The following is a 16,773-nucleotide window of genomic DNA, read 5'->3' as shown; positions in this document are numbered from 1 at the left end:
AATGCTTTAGAAGAGAACGCCAGATGACCTTCCCAACCTTCGAGTGGGATGGAGAACACCCCACTTCCCCACCCAGAAAAGAGACATTGGACTTGCCCAAAATTGTAAACTTTTGTTCTTAGGAAAAGGAACACAAAGTAACAGACCGAGCGAAAACACCAAAATACATCCCTCTGCTGAGGACTCGGTCTATAATCTGCAAACAGCTCCTGGCTCCCAGCGGAAAGAGTCCAACTAAAAAATATGCAAAAGGCCGCGTACCTTGCAAACGAAGATCTACACATGGACAGCACGGATCCGAAAGGGGCTCGGCCACAGTCACCAGGAACACAGAAACAAGCCATGACACCACTCTGCGCCCACCAGAGTGGGCGAAATCAAAGACAGGAAGCGCTCTCACACAGGCCTGTGCGGAGTGGCACGGCCACGGCGAACCCGCACCCGAGACGTCCCCCCCCACTGACGGACAAACTCAACGCTCCCAACTGACGGCAGCTGAGTGCTTGCAGGTGCCTGACGGATGACAGCCCCAGACCAGAGACGCTAATGTTCATGCAGTGGGGGCTGGGTAATTCCAACAATCAACTGACGCAAGCCAACAACAACAAAAACGGAGCAAGGGCAGCAGGGAGACAGACTGATTCACGGACACCCTGTCTGCATGAAGTTCCACCGAAGGAAAAACCTTGTCTCTGCTGAGAGAAATCTGAACAGGAGATGCCTCTTGGGGACAGAAACCATCCGGGAAGAACAGAAAGAAACTTCCCGGTGACAGATGGGAATGCCCTATTTAAGGAACGGGTTACATGGGCAAAGGTGTCTGTCAAAATTTACTGAGTTATACACATAAAACCTACGCACTTCACCATATATAAACCATACCCCAATTTTTAAAATATTAAATAGAGTTATTTCACCCCGACACCAAATAAATCCCATCTAGATTCAAGAGCTGAACTGAAAAATAAAACACCAGAAAAAGTGCTAGAGAATATTTCTATAATTTGGAAGCAGAGGAGGATATTCTAGATAGAGTGCATAATCAGAAGTGACGGTCAGATTTCAGCACATAAAAAGCTTAAATTCAGTATGGGTACAAAGCTACAGTGCATAGACAGAGCATACAAACCAGTAAGGGAAACACGAGCACAACGAGATCTTGCACCGAGCTTTGTGAGGGGAGAGGCCGCCTATGCTGCAGACCGGCTGGTCGGTGTGAGCTCTACCGTGCGGAGGTGTCGTTGGCTCTGGCTGCCGGGAGCCAGCAGGGAGCGTGACCGCGGGGTGTGTGAGGCCTGGGAAACATACCCTGTTGGTGGAGGCAAAGGCTGGCAAACATTTTAGGGGCGGGTTTTCGGGGCTCGCTTCCACATTGTCTGCTGTGGAATGCCCTTTGACCCCTTTTCTAAGACAATGGCCGCACAAGGAAGGCGCACGGAACTCTTCCTCCTGGCACCGCTGTTGTTAGTGGAGACTGCAAACGTCCATGTGCCATCAGTGAGGACACAACTGCAGTCACTCACAGGCCACAAACAGGACAAACGTCCACACAAGTGAGGGGAGGCCAAGAAGGGGCATTGCTGGTGGGTTCCCCGGTTTCTCTCCAGTTCTCATGTGCCGGTTTGTGTCTGGCAATGAGAGAGGCAGCCAGGGTGACTGTGGTCACTTCCAGCTGCCCCAGCAGGGAGGCCTCAGAGGGGGCCTCTCACCCACCCACCCCACCTCTGAGCGAGGCCTACACCCACCCCTGCAGTCTGTGCCCTGCTGGAGCACAGGCCCCTCCCCCGCCCCAGCCGCAGGGCTGGGGCGGGGACATCAACAGCTGGAGCTGAGGTGGTCACTGTGGAGCCCTCCTGGACCAGATGAGACCCAGCAGCCTGGCGCACGGACATCGGGCTCCTCAAAGCCAGAGCCTGTGGGGGCTTGTTTCGGAGGCCCTGCAACTCTCTGTGGTGTTGGGGGGCGGGGCGGTTCACTTACCCCACAGGCCGCCCTAACAGCAGAAGTTTTCAAGTTTCCAACTGGACTGAGTCCCAGTTTAACAGAGAGTTGCGCGCACACCTAGCACTCGGCCCGGTGCACCCACTGGGTGCCTGCAAGGTAATGAGCTCAGAACCCAAGGAAGGGTGCTGGGGGCAGGGGCACATAGGGCTCGTGGGTTCCACAAGGCCTGAAACCCAAGCTCTACGTGGACCCCCTGCCACCCTACCCACTGCCTGTGGGACGCCGCCTCTTAGGGGTCTGCTGCCCCAGCACAGCCCTGGCCCTAAGGCACTACCCAGAGGAGAAAAGACAGGCCTGGGGAGCCAAACCAGAGACGACCTGGAGGAAGGGGCATCAACCTTGTGTAAGATCAGCCCCACCTCTGTCCCACTGGGTCACAGACACTCCCGCACACCCAGGCCTGCAGTCCCCTTTCCAAGGGCCTGGGGGATGGGAGGAAGGGCATCCTGCCTGGGCTGTTTACGAAGCACAGAGAGCTGCTACGTTTCAGATAAATGTCTGAACGTGTCTGAGTGAGTGAGTTCTGTGTATAAAGGAGACAAGCATTCAGCTGTTTCTTCTCAAGCTTACAGGTACCCGGTGAGGGAGCCCAGCCCTGCACAGAACACAGAGCCCGTGCGTTTGGGACTAGCAGGTTCCTGCCACGGGAAGAAAGTCCTCCAGCCTCACCACGTTCAAAAGCAGATCTGATCCACACTTCTGGGGACTCACCTGGGGCTGCTCTAAGACAATGTTCTGTTCCTCCGGAACAGAACACAACCTGGGCCTCCATGCCTGGTGCTGGTTGTACGTAAACACGCGCGCACACACTCACGCACAGAGCGACCCACACAGAAATGTCTTCCGCTTTGGGGTGCGGGCATGGGGTGTGCTCTTCGAGGTCAAGAAGGCGTGAGCATCCAGGTCCATTGGGGGGGCTCCGCCCGGCCGCGCAAGAACTCTAGAGCGCCCCCACGGGCAGTGCAGGTGTTTTGCAGAAACCAGGTGAAACGATGCCATAAGAAAAACCTCATTTAAAGTACTTCTTTTTTTTTATTGATTTCATTGAAAACAGAACAAGAAATGGTCTGAGCCAAAAGACTGCTCTTAAAACTGTCAAAAACATTTTAACAGAAAAAAATAAACATGACTGCATCATGAGTGTTTTAGAAGAGCCGCACAAAAACCCCACCGCCACTGCACTAATTACAGTGTTTAGAAAAGTAGATGACCTGGCGGGCCCTCACACAAAAGGTGACGGCAAATTTATTCCACGACAAGACTAACATTTTAAAAAAAGTTTTTTCCTGCATTTTATTCTAAAATCACTTTGTTCTCTTTATACAGTTGATAGTTTATTTTCACATGGTGAGTAGAAACCACACCAGAATCAGCACCGTTGTCTGTGTTTTGTGTTTTTTATTTGTCCTAATGTTCAATAATGGTAGAAAATAAATCAGTTTATTCATCATCATAGCATGTGGTTTAAAAATCAACAGAAGGCGCCAGCGTTGCTGAGCTGGCGGGGCTGGTGCGGGGTCCTCTGGGAGCCGTGGCCCTCCTGCACCCGACAAACCGCTTCCTCGGAAAGAAATGCATTAGAGGTCTGATATATAGGACTAGATATAGAACTTCTTTAAAAAGCAAACCCACATTTTCTCCAAAGTCAGTGACGGCTCGCCCTGGACCTCTCCCAGGTCAAGGTGGGGACGGCATCCGCACAGCACCCGGGACGGCACCTGCCACACAGGCCTCGGGCAGGCGGGTCCACGGAGCAGCTCGTGGCTGACTGTGCCTTTGGCAGGTGCCACGCGGGGATCTGGGCCCACAGGACTTGGCCAACAAGCCCCACAGTGGAACGGGAACCAGGGGAGTAGAGGGGGAACGAGAAATGTGGAAACGACAAAACCATCATCAGAAACTCACAAGGTCACGCCAGCGCGGAATCCCAGAGTGTTCCCGAGCGCCCGCCCCCGGCCCATGGGCCACCACGCTGGGGCCTCGCAGCCCTGCAGCCCCAGGTCGGGGCCTTCAGGCATCCACTTCTTCCTCTCCGACCGCAGTGTGCACAGCACCGACGCCCGGTGCCCCACGCCAGCTGCCGCTCAGAGGGGGTCAGCGGTGGAGGAGCTGGTGTCGGGCAGGCCGTTCTCCTGGCCCTCCTGGGTGGCGCTGGCCTGCCGCTGCGCCAGGGCTGTGCTGGAGTGTCGGCACTTGGGGGAGCCGCACCGGCAGCCGAACAGCTTGCCTTTGATGTCCCAGAAGCGCTCCCCGTAGTCAAACCTGGGGAGAGAGCAGAGCTGAGGGCGGCGTCCAGGCCCCACACCACCTGGCGGGAGGGGGGACCCAGCCCCAGCAGGGCCGTCTGTCCCGGCTCAGAGTTGTGGAAACACAGAGAACCACGGAGAATAAGCCTGTGAGCAGCAGCCCACATCCGCACCTAGAAGGTCCCCAAACTTAGCCGGCCCCTGGGGACGGCGGCACCTACCCCAGCTGCTCCCCGGCCTCAATCAGGCGGGTGCTGAAGAAGGCAATCCTGGGAAACCGCAGGTCCTGGTGTGACATGAACACGCGCACGGGCACCAGGTTGGGCTCGCAGTGGTGGTTGATGAAGCGGCTGACGTTCCCGTAGAAGCGAGCGTCGATGCAGTACACCTCGCCGTCCTAGTGGGCGGGAAGGAGAGCAGGGAGCTCCAGCAGGAGCCTGCAGATCTGCAGACCGCAGGAAGAATCGCGGCCCAGAGCAGGGCACAACAGGCCTCAGGGCCACGGGGATGCTACCCACACCACACCGCAAGCCAGACGTGGACCATCGGACACTTGGACACCAGTACTCCCATGAAGAAGGGGGCAGGGCTGCGGGGACCACGGGGTGTGGCAGGAGGTTGGGGGGCAGGTGGGGAGTAGCTCTTTGGGACTTGGTGATGGAGGAGCAGATCCCAAGGAGTGGCTGGGAGACACGGAGTGTGCGAGCAGGTGGGACAGAGGGAGGGAAGCAGCGCTTGGGCTGAGTGGTCGGTCATAGCCACGTGACAAACACTGCGAAGTCCTGCGAACCCAGCGGCACCGAGAGGAGCCAGGACCTCAGGAGCCCCGGGACCCTGCCCCAGCGCCACCCCTGTGATTACGAGCAGAAAGGACCAGAGCTGACGGTGAGAAAGGGGGGCTGGCTGGGGGCCTGACCGCACCACAGGAGCCCCTGAAGTAGCATTCTTCTCTGGAAAAAGCCAGAGCACTGGGGCCTGAAGCCCGAAGGGTCACGTGGTGAGGAATGTGCGTGGCCTGGGTACTAAAGGGGGCGGGCATCTGCCCTGGCACGCAAGGAACAGAGTCCTCCAACCCTCAACAGGCAGCAGCCCCGCCCCCCGAGAGAACCCTGCCTGCCCCGGGGCCCTGAGCAGAGAGCCCACTCACACCGGGTCTGCCCCTCGCAGTGCGTGGCCGGTGAGCAGGGACGTCCCCCACGGCTATGTCTGTGGGAACTTATTACATAGGAACCGAGGGCCACGTCTGGGAGGGAAGGCCAGATACACCACGAGGAGAAGGGGGCCTTCCAGGGTGTGTCCTGTGGAGGGCAAAGCATTGACCAGAAGCCAAAGGACCCTCGGGGGTCAAGGAAAGACAAAATGGTGACGGAGGGTTGTCTCGGACAACCGTCCCCCAAAACTGAAGGCGACGTGCTTCTGACCCAGCAGTCCTGCCTCCAGGAGGAAACCGCACGATGACTTACGTGGCACAGCCTTTGGCCTCTGCCTCCGGGTGCCACGGACTAAACACGCAGGTGGCCCCCACGCAGGAAGCAGCTCCCCTCCTGCAAACAGCCCAGGAATCTGTGGCCAGCCCTGGCGGGCACGCGGCCCGACCGTGCAGGGCACACGGGGAAGACCCTTGTGCGGAATGAGGCGTGAGGCCGGACCCTGTGACTGCCGGGCACCATGGGGCTCAGACCGTGTGCACGAGTCCCTGCCTGAGCCAAGCCAGGACGGATGCCGGGGACGCCAGGGCAGGCAGGGGAAGCCGCCACCTCGACAGAGACTGAGCCCGCACGAGAGCCTGGCCGGCCGGTCGGACAAACCACATGACGCCCGTCAGAGGCGGGCCGGAGCCGCCCACACAGCAACGGGCACAAAGGCAACAGACCAGGCAGATGGACACGTTCTGTAGAACCCACAGCGCCCGGCCCTGAGGCGGCCCAGATGCTGCCCGAGCAGGCGAGGACGCTGCAGCCCCCGTTTGGGCGGCCCTGGCGACAGGAGACACAGCACGTCCCTCCGAGAGTGAGCATCTCAGAGACACACGAGAGAGTCCAGTGCAATTCCTCGGTCCAAGTGTCCCGCTCCGGCTGTCAGAGCCAGCACGGGACGGCTGGGCACAGCCTCCGCGACGCGGGTGAGGGCGAGTGCTCCACAAAGAGGCTTGTGGGTAGGACGGGTCCTGGAGATGCTACTGCAAGTCTCAGCAAAGGCCGAGATCACCCTGAGTGTCCCCAAAGCAACCAGAACCCTGTGCACATACTCAGAATACGTGATCCCTGAGCCACGGGCACGCCACCTTTTCTGTACGAAAGGCAAGGAAGTAAGAAACACACATGGACACTTGGTGTTCCTACGAAGGGTCACCTGCCGGGGTCACAGAACAGGCAAGGCTCTCCTGAGCAGAGCCTTTCTGGGTAATCTCTACTTTAAAAGCACGTAAATATTTTATGTAACTAAAAAATAGATTTTAAAATTCTACAATTTGTTATTTATTTCTAAAGCACTTTCTACCCCCAACATGGGGCTTGAACTCAGCCCCAAGACTGTGAGCCTCACGCTCCACCAACTGAGCCAGCTGGGCACCCCTAAAATTCTAGAATTTAAAATAACTAAGACAAACACACCTGCGTGTCAAACTAGGAGCCCACCCACCCAGAGAGCTGTCATACCAGGTGCTGCCCAGGGGTCTCGTGGTCTCCTCAGCAGACCCGGCACGCACACCCGCACTGCGGTGTCCGTGGCCAGCACGTTAGTGATGCCCCTACGAAACCACCGACACCGCGAGGAGCCAGGACCTTGACAGGCGGGAGGCGGGCATCAAAGTCAAGGGCTTCTGCAAACCCCAGCAGTGTTCAACCCAGTAATGACGGGACACGTTTTTAAGGATTCTTTCATTCCAGAGTTCTGACCCCTGGTGTCCTGACCGCAAGGACCCAGGCAGCTCAGAGACATCTGAGGCCGAACGAGGGAGCCGGACACAACGAAGCCAAGGGAGGCAAGGCCAGAGCAGACAGGCTCCTCTGGTGCCAGACACGGACGACGACCAGTCACAACACTCAGTACAGAACAACCAGGAGCTATGACTACATGCGAGAGAGAAAGGAGGACAAGACCCCGACCCCTTCAGCACCAGTAACTCCTGCCGCACCCCTCCTCAGTGGCAAAAACGAGTGATCCTGCCTGCACGCGAGGGGCCGCTCGAATGCCCACGTCTGGGAGGGGAAGATTCTTCTTTCCGACGTAAGAGTCTGTTAGGAAACGTGAGAGATGGGACACCCTCAGGGAAGGCTCCGGCATCAGGAGACGGTGGGCAGCCAAGGCTCACCTACTCCGGGCCTGGGAGAGGCAGACCCCAGGCTGCCTGCGCCCTCACGCTGTCTGCAGAGACAGAGAACGGGGACGCGGCCCCCACCGCACACACATGGATGCAGGTTCCTGCAGGACAGCGCGAGGGTCGCACGGCTGCCCTCGGGGAGAAGAAATGATGGGACACAGCCCTGAGAAGACGGGAGCAAACCAGCTGTGCACACTCTGGGGAAACTGAGGTCAGTCTCGTGAGGCACGACAGTGACGCCCCTGCAGGCACACGCCGGCTCCTCAGGAACAAAATGACAGGTTTTTGAGTGACGTCACGTTCCCGCAGCCTTTCTCTCCTCCTCTGTCCTGTGGGGCCGTCGCGATGTAAGTAAGAGACTGTCCACAGAGGCAAGAAATAGGAATCCTAGAGGCAGTGTCTGTCCCTAACTAACAGAGAGACCACAGGGCAGCCAGCGTGGGTGCGGGGCAGACCGTTAGACCGGGGCAAGATGTGTGAGGGGCACACGGAGGGGCGGGGTGTCCTCAGGGTGAGGAGCACATGACATCACAGGCCCTCATGCCAGGACCGGACCCCACCACAGGGGAGGCCACAGCCTGAGACCCTCCGAGGGTCCCTACCGGAAGCAGCATCACCCAAAGCCTGCAGGACATGCACAGCCTCCCCCGATGCCAGGGTTGTGGGGAACGAGCTGCAGGTTCCCCACCCCTGCAGGTGCAGAGCACAAAGTTGAGTCCCTGCCCACTGGTCCCTGTGCCCCACAGCCCCCCCATACCACCTGCGTTTTCCTTAGCCTCTGGCATGGTGTCTCTCAGTAAAACTGTTTTTCTGTGGTTTACCTCAAGTTTTTGCTCACCCGACCACACTCAGCTTAGAGACTCCGTGGGGGCAAGGGACACAGGTACACAGAGAGACAGGAGAGCTGCCCATCTTTGGAGCAAGAAGCTCTTCCAGACCTGACTGCTGCCCAGCTGGGCCGGCATCCGTTCCTGGCCACGCAAACACTGCATCTTTCCCACCATCAACGATGCTGCTTGGGTCTTCAGACGTGTGTGCCACTTGCTCTTCTACAGTAGTTCTGATAAAGAAACTACTTGTCCCTCCTAAGACAAAAGCGCATGGGAAGGGAGCTCCGTGCCCCTGCAAGCCTGCCCCACTCCAAGAGGCTGAGAGTGTGCAGGCACCCTGGTTAACCAGGGCAGATTCAAGCAAAGAGGCTACGAGGAGGTAGGTATTCAGAAGGTTCTAGAACAGCAAGGACAGGGAGACTCTGGGGTCCTAGCACAGACCCAGAACCTGGGGACGGCCCAGCCCAGGGAAAAGGCAGGCAGCTTGGCAACAGGTGGTCAGATCCCAGACACATTCTGAAGGTAGAACCAGAAAGTCTCCCGATGTCTTCGACAGTGGGTGAGAGTGAGCAGTGGACACACAGACGCCACGGGCACAGGTATGGCTACGCCAGTAGGGACACAAGGTCTGAGCTGGAGTGAAACCTGGGAAGCTCCGGAGTACAACGTGCACAATGAAGCAGCCAGAGAAGCAGGCTGGAGGGGACAGCCTGCGGGGCCCAGCCTGGAGGGGTTGGACTGAGAGGAGACTGGAAGGCCAGGAGTTGGGTAGGGGGCAGCCACAGGCAACAGCCAGCAGGAGAGAGGGGGCTGCTGGAACGGCGTCCCCACTATGGTCTGGGGTCTGCTGGGGCAGGCTGGCTCCATGCCCAGACACCAGCCAGCGGAGAAGACTCGACACTGTTCAGATGCCAGCACCCGTGAGTGGACCAACAGACTGGACCGTCCCAGTCAAGTCCCAGCAGCCTCCTCTCGTACACGCACCCTGGTTCTAAACGCATACGGAAACCCAGAGTACTCTGGAGAGCTCCAGGGACCTTTAGAAAGGGATGACCTGGTTCCAAGTTTCCCCTGAACCGACAGAAGGGAAGAGACAGAGGGGTCAGTGTGAGGTTAGCAAATAAATCAAGGAACAAAACACAGTCCAGGCACGGACCTACTCCCCACGGTCCAGGCAGAGGCTTTTCCAGCCGACGCCCAGCCAGCACTGAAATCACCGTTTACGCACACGGACAAAGAGGAGTCTCGAGCCTTATCTCGAGCCACACAAAAGATGGACTGTGGATCTAGCAGCCAAGAATACGAAAATCCTAGAGAAAGGAGAAAATCTTCGCAACCTCATGGGAGACAAAGAATTCTTAGGACACAAGGCATGGAACGGTAAGAAAATTTTCTGCTCTATGGAAGACCTTGCTAAGAAAATGAACCATCGAGGCACAGGCTGGGAGAAAACACAGTACACGTGTCTGACAAAGGTCACGAATCAGGAACATAAAGAACCCTTACAACTCAGGAAGAAGGGACGTAGCCCGAGTAAACAATGGGCAGTAACTTTTTAAGATTCCTGCACAAAAGAACAAATAAAGAGACCAACCAGCACACGAAAAGACGCTCACGTCAATGATGATCAAGAAAACGGGTACCCAGTGGATTAGTCGTAGGAGCCTGCCCTCCTGATGTCAGGGTTAGAGTTTGAGCCCCATGTTGGGTGTGAAGAGGACTTAAAAGTAAATTCTTTTTAAAAAAAAATCATCAAGAGGGACACTTGGGTGGCTCAGTCATTGGGCGTCTGCCTTCAGCGCAGGACATGATCCCAGGGTGCCGCACTGGGCTTCCTGCTCGGAAGGAAGCCTGCTTCTCCCTCTCCCTCTGCCCCTGCTTCTCCCTCTCCCTCTGCCCCTGCTTCTCCCTCTGCCTCTGCCCCTGCTTGTCTTCCCACTCTTGCTCTGTCATATAAGTAAAGAAAATCTTTTTAAAAAATCATCAAGAAACACACACTGAAATTACAGTATTTGAAATTCTCATTTGTTGCTGGTAGAAACGTAAAGTAATACAACTACTTTGGGAAACTGCTTCCCTTTTCTTTTAAAGTTATTAAACGTACACTTTTGCCCAACATCAGTAATCCTACTGCCAGGAATTACCCATAAGAAATGAAAACTCAAACCCACAAAAACCAAAGTCACAGCAGATTTACTCTGAACTTCGAAATCCGGGAACACCCAGGTCCATCCCCAGGCAGTGGCACAACACAGCTGGGCCGATGGTGGGTGACAGGACCTGCCACCACCTGGGGGGAACCGTAGGAGCCAGAAGCAGCAGAGCACACGCGGACCTCACTCAAGGGAAACTCTGGCCCTGGGAAAAGCCAGCTGTGGAGACAGATGCGGACCCACGGCTACCCGGGGTGGGGGCACCATGGGGCAGGGGAAGCGCTCCAGGTCTTGGTCCTGGCGCCGATCAGACTGAAAACTACGCACACACACTCCAAGTTCACTGAACGTCAATTAATTACAATAAAACTGACCCTTAAAGTAAAATCATCAAAAACCTTTCAGATGGGGGCGCCTGGGAGGTTCAGTGGTTAAAGCCTCTGCCTTCGGCTCAGGTCATGGTCCCGGGGTCCTGGGATCGAGCCCTGCACTGGGCTCTCTGTTCAGCGGGGAGCCTGCTTCCCCCTCTCTCTGCCTGCCTCTCTGCCTACTTGTGATTTCTGTCAAATAGATAAAATCTTTAGAAAAAAAATAAAAAACAACCTATCAGATGAAAAAGCCCAAGAGGAGATCTACAAAATTGCACACAGCAGCACTGAGCCTTAGTGGGGGCAACTGGGGATGACCAGCAAGCAGAGGGGGACACCATGCTCGTCACCTAGAAAAGCAGGTGCCCCAGGGGCCCCGAGATGGGTCACAGGTTCAATGCTGCCCTGTGTTGTACAACTTGTCCGGCTGACCCTAAAACCTACACAGAAACTGAACAAGACCAAGAAAAGCAAGACAGCCCTACAGACCCCAGGGTAAGAGGACGGCAGGTCAGATGATTACTAGGGCGTCAGCAGACAGGACAGAACGGCGCCCCAACATACAAGGACACTTGTGTTACAACAAAAGCCGTGCTGTGGGGCAGTGGGGAGAAGGACTGTCTTCTCAAGAAATGGTCATGAGACACCCAGACATCAGCGTGGGAGAAAGCTGGACGCTGCAGCAGAACGACCATAACCTACACGTGGAGGCCAAGCGTAAGCTCTGCAGACGCCGCACGCGTGCCTCCGCATGGTCTCGGCTATGAAAGGCCTGGCTTCACCTAAGACGCTACGAACACCCACAGCATGGAGGGAGAGGCAGAGAAATCAGACGACAATAAAAACAGCAACTTCCGTTCATGAAAAGACATCATCGGGAACTCAACAGCACAGAGAATACCTCTGCGAGACAGAAAGGCCACGGGAGGGCACTCGCCCCAGGACCTGTAGAGCACTGGCACAAAACACCAAGGGCAAACCGCTCAAGGGACAAGGAAGGACAGAAGACCGGGTAGGAGGTCCACAGAGGAGACCGCGGGGGGACATCAGGGCCTGCGCACTTCGACCACCCAGGACACAGGTTTCTCCCCCGGAACGTGGCTTTCTGAGAGCTGACTGCAGGGGCGGGGAGGGGCACAGCGGGAAGGGCAGCTACTCCAGGAGAGCCCTGGGTCCCCACCTGTAGCTTGGCCGTGCTCCTGGAAGTTCTTAAACAGGAAAGTCATGGCCTGAGAGCAGGACAGGCGTGAGGGTGGGTGAGGACGGCCTGAGGTAGCCTCCAAACGTCCCCAGACACCTGGGTCCTCGGGTGCAGACCAGGGCCCACCTACTGTCCCCCCAACCGGGAGGGCAGCTGGGACACATGGGAGACCCTTGCCCTCACACGAGGCTTGCTCCCATGTTCGCTGCCGTGCACACACGGCCCTCTGCCCTCGGACAGCCACGGACTCTCACCCCTGACGAGCAGCAGGGGTTCAGAGGGCTGGTGGGATGCATCCAGGCTTCATGTCCTCAAGGAAGCAGGCTCCTCACTGCACAAGCCTGGGGACCTCCTGGGTCAGGGGCCCGACTGCAGGCACCCTGCGAGCCCTGAGCGCACCAGCACGCTGGGGTGGGCGGCGAGGACACTGGGCCGCTGTGGGCAAGCCTCCTTACCACTCCCACGCCGCATGGCTGCAACCAGCTCTCTACGCCCCAACCCCTCCAAACGTGTTACCTTGTTGTCAAGATCAAAGAGGTAAGAGTCTTCCTCCCGAACGTCAGCTTCTGAGTCAGAGATGAGCTCCCCAACGTACCTGTGGGAGGCGGGGCGCAGCTGAGAACAGCGGACAGCAGGACCCTCGCCCCTGACCATGAGCCAGGGTGCAGGCCCCCTCCCCCGGCCCCGACTTGTGGCCAGACATTCTGGAGAGTATGCCTGTGACCGAGCTGGGGTTAAACTTTAGGTCCCAGAAGAGGACGACACAGAAAACTTCTTGGACCAAGGATCCACAACGACACTCCCTGAAAGCCACTGAACCAGTACCACCTTCAAACAGCCACGATCTGGTGAGAGGCCAAGTGCAGGTGGAAAGCCAGGGAGGTAGGCAAGGGCTGGAGACAACAGGAACTTGGTTTTCAGGGGCATCCACGAGTCCCAGGCATGGCCAGGGCCCTAGCAGCCCCTCATCCCACACTGCTGTGCTGTCTCCAAAACGGCAGGGCAGCCGGCAGCCCTGGAGTGACCTAGGCATGCACTCACTTACTCGCAAACGAAGGTGCCCAGGGGGATGTCCTGCAGGGACCGCACACCCCAGCCCATGTTCTGTGTCCGGTAGAGCTGCAGCCGGGCCCTGGAAAACAGGGTCAACCACTCACCGCCAAGCTCCCCAGTGCTCGGCTCAAGTGTGGACCACACCGCCAGCCACGGCAGCAAACAGAGCGCAAGACACGGCCTTCCCATCGCGAGAGCTCCTTGGAGCTTTCCGTGCAGGGAAGTCCACAGCACATCTTCAGGGAACGGGAGACTGCCTCGGAATTTGGTCCGAATGCCTATGTCTTCATCTGTAACACGGGGACCGGTCTGGCCGAGCCCCCGGGCTGCAGTGAAGAGCAGAGGGGCAGACACTGCTGGCCCCTCACAGTAGGTGGGGGCTCTCCCAAGCTCAGAGCCATGGGGACCCACCTGCCCTTTTGTGTGTCCAGGGGCCCTGGGGGAGCCGGGCATGTGTGTCCTCCCTACAGAGGATGTCGGGCCAACAGGGAAACAGGGACGTGTGGGCTGGTCAGAGGCACTCTCCGACCGCTGATACGGAGAAACCCTGTAGTGCCGACAAACTGGACCGATGCTGCATGTGAATTTGCCCTCACGCCTCAGACGGCCAGAGAGCTCTTCCAATTCTCAAGCTCGTGCACAAGAGGAAAAACTCAGGGACAGGGGACGCCGGAGGAAGGTGTCTCAGCGCGGCCCGTGAAAGGGGTGCTGGCCAGACCTCACTGGGCCAAGAGCCCCAAGTGACTTAAGAACAGGGCATCCACGTGGTCTGAAATGCTGTACACCAGAGCACGCTCACAGTGCTGTTGCGGAGACACTCACTCAACACACGATGTTTTGAAGTGGTCTGAGTCTTCCCACAGTCGCTGTGCACCTGCTACCTCGAGGCAAAGGCAATGCTCGGGAAGAGCCCGTTTCCGGGCCTTCAGCTCATCGCGTGGGACAGCCTAGTCTCTCAGGCCTCACCAACCCCCCAGCTGCTCAGAAGCAGGACTTGCGTCATCTGTGCCAGCTTGTACCACCAGCTGGGGAGAAAGGGCTCACACAAGACAGCGTCCCTGTGTCTCCACCGTGAGCACGCATGCACATGGCAACACATCCCAGCCTTGTCTGTACGAAACCCCCGTAAAATACAGTGAACTCTGCAAGAAATCTGCAACCGTTCCCAAACCTTGAAAACAGAGACCCTTGGCATCACCCAGCACTGAAGGGCTTAGAGCCCTGCGCTCAGGCAGGGGCCGCAGGAGCTCATGCTCACCGGAGGCCGTTCTGCACGACGCGGTTCCGGCAGCTCCTCCAGCAGGAACAGGCATGGTTGCACTCAAAGATCAAGGGTGGCTCCGCCATGTTGAACTCGGGCAGGAGCCGGCCGTCCTGGGAACAGACGTGCAGTCGGGACTGAGTGTGGCTCGCCACTCGCGCTAAATACACTTAAACCAACACAGTTTTACAAACTAAAACACGGGTATTAAAACGATAGTTTCTGGTCCGACTTCACGCTGGGGGCACCAGGGTCATGTTCCACGTCCGTGGTCTGGACAGGAAGCATTAACCAGGAGCATACACAGGTGTCTGGTCTCCGTCCCCCCGGTCTGCCTCCCTCCTTCTTCCTGGAACGCACTCAGCATCGCCAAGGCCAGAGGCCCACAGGCCCCTCCACTTCCTTCGTGGGGTCATCAGCCCCCAGCCGACGTCCACTGCCACGCTGTAGTCTGTCCTTGCAGCTGGCAGGCCCACAGCTCTGGCAGCGAGCGGGCCACCTGCTTTCCTGTCCTACACCCGGACACAGCAGAGCCATCGGCCAACACACCAGGGCCTCATGGCCGAGTCGGAAGTCCCCGTGGCTTCAGAGGCTGCTCTGAACAGTGAGACCCTCGAAATGCTCGCTCTTGCCCATCCTCAGCACAGCAGTGCCTCACAGAGCACACATACCTCCAGGGTGCGGGCTGTCACCTCCTGCTCAGCAGGCAGGAACAGCCCCTGTGCCATACCCCGTGCTCCCACGGTGACTCTGCTGTGCTCTTACCCTCACCCTGGGACACCCTGGCTCCGGTCCCCCTGACAACCTCTGAACTCCTGATACTAAGGGCATTTAAGCTTCTTCTGTTGGATGCTGGCCTCCAGAGCCGTCCCCTTGTATCCCCAATGGCACTTGGCTGGGCTCACCGACAGCTGCCATGGAGGCTGGCTCCCTGCAGCCCTCCTTCCCAGGCCAGCCGGGCTCCGTGGGGGCCTGTGGGAGACTTGCTGCCATGGCTGCAGACTCACCTTGTCGTACCAGCAGCGCATGCTGAGCTGGCCGCACATGCAGTTGCTAGAGGAGCAGTCGTCGATGCACACGCAGTACTGTGGGGAGACGGTGCGTCAGGGGGCCGCTCTAGGCCATGCCTCGCCATCCTGACGCGTGCTCTCAGAAGGCCAGGCCCGCACGGAAGAAAGGAGACTGGCTCGAACCTCTCCATTCTCAAGGACACCAAGGGGCGTGCAGCCCCAAGGAAGAGGGCACGTGGGCAGGAGAGGACACCCAGACACTTAGACACAGAGAGACCGCACGAGGGGCTCGGGATGAGGAACCCAAAGGAAGGGAGGAGGCAGGGCGGTCAGCGATGTGGGGCTAAGAGGCAGAAATCCCAAGGCCTGCGCTTGAGGCCGGCTGCTCCATGGGAAAGGGCCACAACCCTGCCCTGAGGGCACACGTCCAGCTTCAAGGCAAGAGGAGCTCGAAGGCAGGGACACTGGTGGCACCGTACTGGCTCCTCTCACTGGCACGGCCCCCAAACATGACTCACCGGGGGACGCTAGGCACTGCTCTAAGGGCTGGAAGCCTCCAGCGAGGCACCGGATCTGCTTTCAGGATCTTTCACTGCCTTCAGACTCTTCAGTGGAAGGCGACCACCGTGAGGGAAATGCCTGTGGACCAAGGCCCCAGAGGCCTGCCACCGCCCCCCCATCGCTGACCTGCAGGTGGGTGATGTTCCTGTCAATGTTCATGGGAGACGTCACGCAGTTCTGAGAAACGTATTTGTAGTTGCTGGGGCACGGCTCGCTGTCCACAGCGTTGACACACGGGATGGGGATGCGCTCATAGCCGCGAGCAATGTCTCTGCCACCGGAAAGGGGCGACGTTACCCCGACAGGGCAGCTGCCGAGCCCTGGGCCAGGCACCTTGGACTCAGACCCGGGGGGGTGCCTCAGCTGGGCCAGGAGCTGGTGCTTCCCCCTCTTCGAGCCCCATCCGTCAGCCCTGGCCTGAGAGCGGCGGTCTCACCTGCTCACCGTCCTCTCCGTCGGTGCGGGCCTGTCCGGGGCCGCGTCTCGAAGCGCCCGGCTCGTGTGCAGCGCGTCCCACACCTGGGAGTGGAGGCTTGCACACTGCAGGGGTGTCTCTCCCTCCTTGTTCTTCAAGGTGACATCTGAATCCCGAGAAAGAAAGAGGCTAAAAGGAAAAATGTAAGCCAACAAAACATTCAGACCTTCATTTAAAAGACACGAGATTTATGACTTTAGAAGGTAAAAGTAAAGGGAACACATCATCCACCTTGATAATAAGCTTGCTGACCATTGTTTCCAAAAAGTTCTGCCCTGACTCACCAGGA

The 16,773-nt window shown here is 57.8% G+C and overlaps 1 protein-coding gene across 5 annotated transcripts in view; it reads right to left on the bottom strand.

Moving 5' to 3' along the window:
- Positions 1–3,016: 3,016 nt before the first annotated feature.
- The window catches only part of EHMT1 (euchromatic histone lysine methyltransferase 1), a 142,269-nt gene continuing 128,512 nt past the window's right edge, over positions 3,017–16,773 (bottom strand). For all 5 annotated transcript variants that reach the window (XM_047700589.1, XM_047700590.1, XM_047700587.1 and 2 more), the window contains 8 exons: positions 16,446–16,613; positions 16,136–16,280; positions 15,446–15,523; positions 14,436–14,551; positions 13,170–13,256; positions 12,641–12,719; positions 4,472–4,647; positions 3,017–4,266 (listed from right to left, as the gene is read on the bottom strand). In XM_047700589.1, the coding sequence (XP_047556545.1) occupies positions 4,089–4,266; positions 4,472–4,647; positions 12,641–12,719; positions 13,170–13,256; positions 14,436–14,551; positions 15,446–15,523; positions 16,136–16,280; positions 16,446–16,613 (1,027 nt within the window). In that variant the 3' untranslated portion in view covers positions 3,017–4,088. The remainder of the gene's footprint in view (positions 4,267–4,471; positions 4,648–12,640; positions 12,720–13,169; positions 13,257–14,435; positions 14,552–15,445; positions 15,524–16,135; positions 16,281–16,445; positions 16,614–16,773) is intronic.

The sequence above is a fragment of the Lutra lutra genome, chromosome 13 (assembly GCF_902655055.1).
Source record: "Lutra lutra chromosome 13, mLutLut1.2, whole genome shotgun sequence".
NCBI lineage: Eukaryota > Metazoa > Chordata > Mammalia > Carnivora > Mustelidae > Lutra > Lutra lutra.
The sequence above is the reverse complement of the archived record's forward strand: the minus strand, read 5'-3'. Positions and strand labels throughout refer to the sequence as shown.